At 51.8% G+C, this 10,543-nt stretch overlaps 1 protein-coding gene across 1 annotated transcript; it reads right to left on the bottom strand.

Annotated features, from left to right (window-relative positions):
- Positions 1 to 759: 759 nt before the first annotated feature.
- Positions 760 to 10,262, bottom strand: LOC137021267 (uncharacterized). The gene is made up of 2 exons (XM_067387547.1): positions 10,089 to 10,262; positions 760 to 2,551 (listed from the first exon to the last, which is right to left on the bottom strand). Exon 2 carries the CDS (start codon positions 2,548 to 2,550, stop codon positions 760 to 762), a length of 1,791 nt encoding a protein of 596 aa, XP_067243648.1. The 5' UTR covers position 2,551; positions 10,089 to 10,262.
- Positions 10,263 to 10,543: the final 281 nt, after the last annotated feature.

Genomic DNA, 10,543 nt, shown 5'->3' with positions numbered 1-10,543 from the left:
AACGTCCTCCAATGCTAGCGTTGCGATTTGGCGGGTTTCCACATTCCTTTGTCCTGTCTCCCGAATAAATTTATGGTATGTTGAATCAGTGCATTTCCTTCATAGTATTATTAAACATTGAACGATGCATTTGGCAGAAATGTAACGTACATGAGTGAATAGCTCGGATTCACAGCTTTACGGAGAGATCAAACTCGACAGGTGTCTCTCGTCATATAAAGAAGATACACTTTACACTCTATTACTATCGTTTAACATGAAAACTAACCTACTACAGTCAATTCTACGATTCTACACTAGTAACACATACATGCAGCGAGCACTACAATGGCAGGTACATTCATATTTGCAGGTATAATATTTGTGTATACAGTCTTTGTATGTGAGTGTGTGTCTGTGGGTGCGTGCGTGTATTTTCTCTTTTTATGACCGTTTGGAATTCGGGCCTGTCTTTCGAAACCCGATCCGTGGCGTTCACATCTCCTTTGAAGTCACAGAGGAGAGGTTTGGGACTTATCGAAATAGTCATAAAAAGAAGGTCTCGTGATCCATTAGTGTCTGCCGGGCCGGAATCGATGTAAGATTTACAAACCAAAGTTCCGTGAATTGAGGCTTAAACACAGTTTATGGTGGGACCTGCTCATCCTTGAGACTGTGCAGACCCTACAGTTTCCCCCTTTCGGCCAGTGAGGTCCCCGTGCGGATCTCGTTGGACGGTAGCGAGGTCGGATGGCACAGATGTCGGACAGCAGGTGGTCCCTACTGGTCCTCGGTCTTTGGGTCGTCGAAGGGAGAGTCCATTTCGATGAGATTTGGTACGTTCTCCATGTTGGTGCCTCCTCTCCTTGGTTTCCTCTTGAAACCCCGGGGAAGGGCAGGCAGGCACTTGTCCATGGACGCTTGCATCCCCTTCATCCTCTTGAAAAGGATGAAGGCTAGGCCTAGGGTCAGTATGTATCCGATTGCCATGGAGAGGCAAAGGGCTGTGTCGGCGGCAGTCCAAGCTTGGGCTATAGGTGAGCTGGTCAGAATGGGCAGTCGGGAGAGTGCTTGGAGGGCGGCGTCGACAGGAGCAATGTCAATTAACTGGGACCCCCCTTTCTCAATCCTCAGTTCCAGCTCGGGGGCCAAAATGAGGTTGTGGTTCATGAAAAAGGGTGGGATCTCCAGTTCTGACTGGTACTCCTCACTTGAGATGTGGTACAAGGCCAGGTCATCGAGGTGGAGGATGGCACCCAGGGGTACCTGGATCCACATGCTTTGACTGGGCAGGCTGACCCGAGTGGCAGTGTCGTGCTGATCGTAAGTCAGGGTGGCGGTGCGAGTGGGAGTGTTAACAAGCCATCGATTGCCCACAATCTCAGCTTGTGTTCCGATGATTTGGGCGCGAGGCTTGGCCTCGGCAGGGCAGCGCGTGTCGCTGATCATGGGCTGTAACCCGCAGATTCCCTCAGTATTGTCTCTGAGGAAAGGTTTGCTAGGGCAGAGGTAATGAATGTCTTTGGTCAGAACACACATGCGTAAATTGGGAGCCAGATACAGTTGGGGGTTGCTGTCGTGGTATGCGACCACAGCTGGAGTGTGTATCTTGATGTGGGTGTTACCCTTCCAAAACCCGACATTGACAATGTCTTTGAGTCGGTAGATGTTATCTGGTTCGATGATAGGTAGGTTTAGGAGGAAGGCCAACTCCCTTTGTTCGGGGTCGACATGCAGTAGGATGGCACTACCCAGGGAGTAGGCAAGGTGGGTTTGGATAGGGTCCGTGGGTCTGACGGCAGCAGAGGCCAGCACAGTTTGTACGAGGCTCAGGGGTACGAGGTATGGGGGAATCCTTCCCATGGCCAGGTTGTCCATGGAGGAGCTCACTTCCCGCAGCATGTCCGTCATTAGAGCAGTGACGAGCTGAGTTTGGGCGAAGTCATTTTGGAAGACAGTAAACAGTTGCTTCATCGAGTTCACTGTCTGGTTCAGCAGGACACTGTGGGTGTTGAGAACCACTACAGTGCCTTTCAGAGTTTTCCCGATGCTTTGAAGGGTTTGGCTCTGTGTGGTGAGTTGTTCTCTCAGCTGGGGAATCTCCGTTTGGATTTCGGCCACATGCCGCCTTACAGTGGTTAGGCTCACTGCGTTGACACTTGACATGCCGAGGTTAAAGAGGGTCCCGACAGCAGCGGCTGCTCCGAGCAGAGCTCCCAAGAACCGTTTTGTGCGTCGGTTGTGTCCACTTAACTCGGCTTGTGTGATAGTCATTTTCTCCAGTTGGGCGAGCATGTGCTGGACGTCGGCCTCCGCGTGAGTGAGGGCGTTCTCCGTCCATCGGGCCCCTGCCCAGCTGTATTGGGCGACATGGCTGGGATAGTGTGCTTTGTAGACGGTGCGGGGGTCCAACCGCACATACACTTTCTGCGTGTAAGTCCGGCAGTTGGTGATGAGAAGTCCCGGTTGTTCCCTCAGTACGATACCAGATGCGGGACCTGGTGATGTGATGTCGGATTGCGGCTGTCCTCTGGTTGGCAGGAGGCACACGAGGGTGAACCACAGCAGCATCCTGTTACAGAGAAGAGGGGAGGAGAGAGAGAGAGAGGGAGAGAGAGGCATGGTTGGTCAGCGGGGAATGTCCGTGGTTGGTGAGGACAGTTTTCCGAGGATTGCAACTGGGATTAGTTTGCATTGTTCCCTCCCTGCCTTTCTCTGTCAACAGCCACATGTCTCTTAATCTGGTTACGGTGGACCCATTTGAAAATTGGTTCTTTCTGCCCTCGGCTCAACTTGATTCGGTATGCGACCGGGGAGAGTTTGTCCACAATCTCATGAGGTCCCGTCCAACGAGGAAGAAATTTCTTTGACAGCCGTTGGGAGGCTGTTTTGGGTGGCTGAGCGAAAAGGTAGTACCAGACCCGGTCACCCACATCCAGTTCCTGGTGTGACGCCTTGCGGTCATAGTATGCTTTCTGGCCTTCCGCGCTTCGTTGAAGCTGCTGTTGGGCAAAAGCAAACGTGGTTCTCAGGTGTCGGTGTAGCTCGTCGAGATACTGGTGGGTAGTGTAGGCGGTGACGAGGCTGGAATCTCCCGGTTGGTACAGCAGGTGCAACGGCAGGGTCATCTGTCGCCCCGTCATCAGTTCAAAGGGAGACACCCGAGTTGATTCCTGCGGAGTGGCTCTAATAGCCATGAGTACCAGTGGAAGTTTCACATCCCAGTCTTTCTGGTTGGCTGACACATATTTTTTTAGCATGCTAACCACAGTTTTATTGGTCCGTTCCGCTTGCCCTGACGAGATTGGATGGTGGCTGATGTGCAGTTTGCTCTGTACGCCCAGGAGTCTCCAAATTTGCTGCATGATCTCGGCGGTAAAATGAGTACCTCTGTCGGAGTTAACTCTCAGTGGCAGCCCAAATCTGCTGAAAATGTGGTTCATCAGGAGGTATGCTGTAGTCTGGGCCGTGTCGTTCGGTGCTGGAAGACATTCTACCCACTTGGTGAATTGGCACACGACCGTGAGGAAATACCTGTTTCCTCTCGTCGATCTGGTCAGGGGCCCCACCCAGTCTATCTGGAGGTCTGACCATGGGAACGTGACTCCTCTGCGTTGCAGTGGAGCTCTGTGAGTTGGGTTTGCCGGTTGGAACTGGCAGCACACCAGGCATCCTCTAACATACTCTGCCACATCCTGCTGCATGCCGGGCCAGTATGCCACTTGTTTCAGTGTCTGGTAAGTGGCTTTGGTGCCATGATGTCCAGCACATGGTGCATCGTGGGCATACATGAGCATGACCCCCCTTTGGCCGTGTGGTACCACAAGCCGTGGCGCAGTGAGATCATCAGGGGCATACCACAGAATGTCTTCTTGGACACGCAGCATGTGCTTGACGTTGTGTAGCCGTTTGAGGCTAGGGTTGTCGTCGAAGTCAGACTTTGTGATCGGGGGGCAGGAGGGGTTTGAGAGGAGGTTTTTTACCGTGTGGATGGCAGAGTCCGAGGCCTGAAGGTCGGCAATGTCATTGTTGGAAATTTGTGGAGCTAGCGATAGCGGCTGCGATGTGGGAGCAAGTACGGGAGCAGTGCGTTGGCTGCGGGTGACTGCTGCTACATCAGGGGTGGGTGTTTGGGAGGGGGGTGACCACAGATTACCCTGTAGTGCGCCCGTCTTGGCAAGGGCATCAGTTTGGTCATTCAAGTCTTTGTCCATGCCAGGTAGCTTCGAATGTCCTTTCACCTTTTTCCAATAAACGATCATGTTGTGAGTTGTCGTGATATCGTCGCACATTCGGAACAGGTGTTGGTGTTTGACAGGCTTGTTGTTTGCGGTCTTGAAGCCATTTTGTTTCCAGCCTGGGAGGTGGCACGTGAAACTGAGTCGGGCATAGTTTGAGTCTGTGCAAATGAGGAGTTCTTTGATGTTGTGGGCCACTGCGATTTGGAGGGTGATGAGGATAGCAGCTACCTCCGCATACTGCGATGACTGGGAGCCCAAATTGAAGTGTTGTGGTGGGCAGGGTTGGTTGTTTAACCATAACACCCCTGCACCTGCCTTTAGGACGCCCTCATGGTTGTACGAACATCCATCGACATAGGCTGTGGGCATACCTTGGCACGCATTCTCTTCGAAGTACCGGTGGCAGGTCGGTTGCTGGTTTTGGGGTATTTCCGGCTCCGGTGTGGAAGCTGGAGTGTCATCGGAGCAGTTTTGGCAGGCCGCCAAGCCGTTGCCCAGAGCAGACTTGTGATTTTGGGCGTATCGTGCGTCGACGTTGCGCCCCTGGAGGGCCATCAGCCACGTGGCTATGCGTGAGTTGGTGACTACGCCATCTCGGATGCGTTGGCTGTTCAGGAAAGTGACAGGCTGGTGACAGGTCTCGACGATAACCTTTTGTGCTCCAATGTAGTTGGAAAATCTTTGGATGGCCCATACAGTGCAGAGCAACGCCTTTTCACAGTCTGAGTATTTGCACTCCGGTGACAGGAGTGTTTTGCTGGCATACGCTACGACTCTTTTGTCTTGGTCGTATCGTTGGTAGAGACCAGCGCTCAGGCAGTTCTTTGAGAATCCGGCTTCCAAGTAGAACTCTTTGTTTGGATCAGGATACGCCAGACATGGGGCTTGACACAAATGTTGTTTCAGTTCGTTCATTGCACTTGTTTGAACTCCTGTCCAGACAAATGGGCAGTCCTTTTTCAATAGAGCAGTAAGAGGTCTTGCAATGTCTGAGTAGTTCTCTATGAACTGCCGTGAGTAGTTGCACACACCTAGAAAACTGCGCAGCTCCGACACGTTAGTGGGAGGTTTGATGGTTTGAATAGCTTGAATGCGGCTGGACTGCGGTTCAATGCCCTGTGAACCGACAAGTAGACCCACGTAGTTGACCTTGGTTCGGCACCATTGTCCTTTGTGGAGGGCAATTTTGGCGCCGGCAGTGGTCAGTTGGGTCAGAACATGGTCTATTTCGATCAGGTGGTCCGCCACAGTCATACTTTTCATGAGCACATCGTCCACATAGATGAGGTTCCCTCTCATCCTTGCATCTGGACATGCTTTGTTCAGGAAGATGTTGAATTCAGCTGGTGAGTTGGCATAGCCGAATGGGCACCTTGTAAAAGTGTACTGCCGGTTGCCAAAGGTGAAAGCCAGCTTGTGTTGATCCTCTGGGTGTACGGGTATGGTCCAGAATCCTGATGCCACATCAAGCGTCGAGAAGATAGTGGCCCCTTTGACTCTAGGTAGTTCCTGCTCCAGCTGTGTCATGGGCCACCGTGACAGTGGCACCTGCTGGTTCAGTTTCCTGTAATCAATGGTTGGTCGCCACTTGCCATTTGGTTTGAGAACAGGCCAGATGGGGGCTGAGTAGGTGCTGTTGCAAGGACGGATGACACCTTTCTCTTCCATGGAGCGGATAATCTCCTGCACTGGTTCGTGTGAGGCGATGGGAATTTTGTACTGCCTGACAAAGGTGGGAGGAGCGTTTGGGCGCGTTGGAATGCGCACCGTGTGGAGGTTAGTGAGTCCACAGTCTAAAGAGTCTTTGGCAAATGATGCTTTAAATTTGTACAGGACCTGCCTGAGTTTCTGGCGGTCTGCCTCATACTTTAGGGCATCTGCATCCTTCAGGATTTGTTGGACTTGAGACTCGAACCCTGGGAATGGCTCTTCTGTGGTGGTGTCAGCTGTCAGTGGTGCCGTGTTTTCCTGGGTTTCACAGGCAGGCTGGCTAGAGACTGTGTATACTGCAAGGTGTTGGTCCTCCATCAGTTCCGTTCTGCACACCTGTTCTGTGGGTACCGGCATGATGGCAGTGATGGAGATGGTCTTGAAGGGTGCAGTTAAAACCGTGTTGTCTGGGCTCCCTTCTGGTATCATAGCAGCTGGTATTGACCCGATGACTGGTAACGTGAGTTCAAAGTCATAGAAGTCGTGGCTTACTAGCCATCCCAGCCGGTAGGCCTTGGGAATTCTGATGGGGGTAGCCATGCAGTTGTTAAGCAAAATGTAGATTACACAGGATGACACTTCAGTGAGGGGTGTGGCTTCCAAGGTGAGTCCAAGTTCCACGCTTTCAGGTGAAAGTTGGAAGAAACCCAGTGTGTTATTCAGGTTTTGGCCCTGTCTCATGTTGAGGCGAATAGCGACCCCTTTGGTATAAGCGGGTACTACAGTTTCCTGCTCGTTGACCAGGAAGCAGACTTCTGGAATGGTCTGGCCAGACACGAGGTTCTCAAGGTCAACCGGAACAACAGGGGGCTGTACAGTCATTGGTGCCCACACTACCTCATTAACCATGTCCACGTGAGCTTTGAGGCGAATCAGGAGGTCTGCTCCAATGTAAACATCATGCGTTAGGTCTGGGAGGACCAGAAAGTAATGGGTTAGAAACCGGCCGTTCCATTTCAAGTTCAGAGCGCAGACGCCTTTGGCCGTTGTCATGGCTGACAGGCGAGAGTCTAAAGAGAAACGTGTGCGCTTGTTGACGAATGGGAGGTCCGGTGCGTTTTCCTTGAGAGCATTGAACACGTTATGGTTGATGGCTGAGTTGTCAGCCCACAGTGCGAGGACAGTGTCTGTTATTGTTAAGCCATTCAGCTGCGGGTCTGGTGTGACCTTGGGGCAGAAGGAGTCAGAGTCTGTGGTGAGCTGAAAGGTGCAGAGGAGCGAACTTGAACTTTGCCCTGGTGCTGAGACGGGGTTCCCGCAGCTAGCTGTGGGGTTTCCCGTGACCTCTGTGACCTGACAGTCTGGCTCAGATGACCTGGGTGACTGGAAAGGCCGCGGTTCTCGTACTTGAGCCCAAATTTTCAGCTGTCTGAAGTCCAATAGGGGCTCAAAGCGATCTAGCAAATCTTTGCCAATGAGCAGGGGAAACGTGTCCATCGGTGAGATGTATACGGGGTGTACCAAACTCATTGGACCGATGGTTAGATGAATGGGAGCTATTTGTTCAAGTTGGATCTCAGTTTGGCTGTATGACTGCACATTTAGCTCACATTTTTGTGATTTAAGAGTTCGATTTTGTTTCTTTGCTTCATGTCTGAGTCTTTCAAAAAGGTTAGTTGACATCAAAGTTAGGTCTGCTCCCGTGTCTACAAGGGCCTCAATCCTCACATCATTTTCCACAGTGATGGCTATGTACAGCTTTCGGGCCACCCCCTTTTCGATAAGGTTTCCCAGGAGTCTTGGTACCGGGGCTTGGGTGCTGACCGATAAGCAAGTGGGGCTGGTGTTATGTGATTCGTTTGAGAGGCAGACAACCAAAACGGCACTTTCTGGTACCGTGGCGTCCTGGTCGTCGGTGGGTTGATGTGAGCTGGTTTGCTCGGAGTGTGCGGTTGTTGGCTGAGGTGACTGTGTGATGAGGTCACTCTGTGATGTACTAACTGACTGTGTGGTAAGTCTCTGGTCAACTGTGAGTTGGGTGTGAGGTTGTGTTAAAGGGCTGTCAGGGCAGACGTTAGGGGCAGACCTTGCTTCTAGTCATAAGGAGTCTGACTTGTCCTTCTTGTCCTCCTTTTTGGGCTTTTTCTGGATCAGCTCTTTCAGGACTTTCAGAATCTCCGCAGACTCAGACATAACTGCGTTGCTCGACTCCTGTGAGGGCTCGGACTTGGACTTGTTTGATGCACGTCGAGAGGCCTTCTGTCTTTGGCGATTGGGGCTTGAGGCTCTATCCGATGAAGGCCTGCCATTTCTGGGTCGCCGGCTGGTCTCCCATGCGGCCCCGCCCCTTTGGTTGCTGGCTGGATGTGGCCTGTCCCAGAATCTTTCAGAGTGTCCGCTCTGGTGCTTGGGACGGGCGCCCTCGTGGTGAGGCTGCCCTCTGCTGGCTGGGAACTGTCTTGCCTCTCGGTTGAACGGTCTGTCACTGTGGTGTGTGTGTGCGCCCTCTAGGGCCAGTTCTGGGCAGTGATCAGAGACCGGGTAGATGGTTGGATTTTTAACAGTCTTTTCAGATATGGCCCTTTGCTTGGAATAAGCTTTGTAGGCTAAATCTCGCAGCTGTTGAATAGACATACTTCGTGGGCAGGCCAGGACTCCCAGATGATGACTTACTGCAGTGTGCAGGTTTCTAAGAAACAAAGTCTTAAAGTTGAAATCTTCCTCCATTCCTGGTTCGTTGCGTGCTCCGAAGTAGGCCTTTCGTATACGGTTGTAATATGCTTGTGGAGTTTCCAGTCGGCCCTGTTTAAGATCCATGGCCGCGAGGAGCCCTTGGTCCGATTCAGGGTCAGAAAACTCTTTGATCAGAGCCTGTCGCAGCAGCTGGTAGTCTGCTTTGACAGCTTCTGGCTGCCGATCCAGGAAGCTGCGCACGTCACGGCTGGACGTGATGCGGAGTAGATACAACTTGTCCCATGCACTCACGTTGGCCACATTTTGCAACAGGAAGTCAATGTCTTGCAAATACGCGTGCACGTCGACACCCCCTGCTGGGTTTGGAGTGAAAGTGGGGATATTCTTTGCTAGCTTGTCCAGCTCTTTGGGAATCACGCCATAGCTCGCAGCGCGGCTTTTCTGGGGTGGCTCCCATCCCTTTGCTCCTGACCATGGTTCTTGGAGGCTGGACGTTTTTGGCAGTGGGCTTTCACCCCCCTTTCGAACTAGGGACTCTTGACTGGGGCACTTAGGTCCAGTGGCTAGAGGGAGCTGCATGGCATGCAAGTCTCCTCCCAATTCGCTTTGCAGTTTATAGGAATGCTTTAGTTCTCGGTGCACAGTGTCCAATTCATCTCTAAGATAGTCTCTTTGCTGTTTCAGAGCAGTGATCTCACTTCGGGCCAGTTTAAGGTGATTTTCACAGGCCCGGGCTTTAGCATCTCTTTCTTTCAGTTCAATCTCTGCTCTTGCTAGGAGAGCTTCACCTTGCTGGAGTTTTCCAGTTAGTTCCTCTATGGATTGCTTTTCCATCTGCTCTCTGCGCCCCGTCTCCAAGTGGAGCTCTTCGAGGGCCTTTCGGAGTCTCTCGACTTCCTCCTGTAGCTCAGGATCAGATTCCTCCGCTGTCCTACGCTGATCTGGGGTTTCGAGGAGTAGCTGATCAAGACGATGTTGGGTCTGAGCCTGGTTCCTCCGGGCTTCCTCAGCCTGGAGCTTGAGCGCCGCGACTTCCTGCTCCAGAAGTGCGTTGCTCCTTTCATTGAGCCTTGCCTGGGCGATGAGGCTGTGGGCGAGGCCTCCGATGAGTCTTGCCCATTCTTTGTGACTGTAGCTCTGCATCGGATCGTGGGCCATCAGTCGATTCAAGTCCCCGTCCAGCTGCTCGCGGCTCAGGTGCTGGAGGTCGCCGGCGGCATTGGGCAGGAACGGGTTGGTCATGACGCCCAGCCAGGTCTCGAGATGGTCCCAGTGGGTGTCAGGGCTGGATGCTCGTGACATAGTGGCTTCTACTGTTGACGAGAGAAAGACAGCACAACAAAGACAAGAACCAATGCAAGCTTGTGCAGGGATTAGCGGTTACGTAATACGTAATTAGATAATTCTTTTGTGTGGTTCCAGTTAACTGGTGCAGACAGTTAGTGGAAGGTAGGTTTGACACTTAATTGTCAAACCAAGAAGGACCACGTAGGTCAATTTGTGTGAGTGAGTGCCGGATTTAACTATAGATTTTGACAGGCGGTAGTTCTAAGAGTCCTTTGGTGACTCTCGCTGCTCGGTCGTCTATCTATTACTCAGTTTTCCGTGGTGGCTCTCACAGGTTCTGCTTCTACGTGAACTGAAAGAAACAAACACAGCAGAAAAGAAAACAGAACAGAGTGGATGCAATTAAATGAGAAATAGAGCAGTAAACAATATAGAAAGGAATAGACGTAGAATAGCAATAAAACAAAATGTGAAGGGCAAAAGGGGAGAAATTGAGCTTAAACTTCCTATCGCCTCTGGGATTATGACGGGGCCAGGCGAGGGCGCCGTTGAGTCATAAAACTGAGAGGGAGGGTATGGCTTAAAAGTAACAGCGTTGGCCAGAACCTAAAGGAATGAAAGATATGTAATATCTTGTAGTTTTCACTAAGGGAAGGGACTGTACGTTGTTACTCTAGGCCTGGGGTGAATTG

This window comes from Chanodichthys erythropterus, chromosome 6 (genome assembly GCF_024489055.1).
Source record: "Chanodichthys erythropterus isolate Z2021 chromosome 6, ASM2448905v1, whole genome shotgun sequence".
Classification (NCBI taxonomy): domain Eukaryota; kingdom Metazoa; phylum Chordata; class Actinopteri; order Cypriniformes; family Xenocyprididae; genus Chanodichthys; species Chanodichthys erythropterus.
This window is presented reverse-complemented; position numbering and strand designations above follow the sequence as displayed.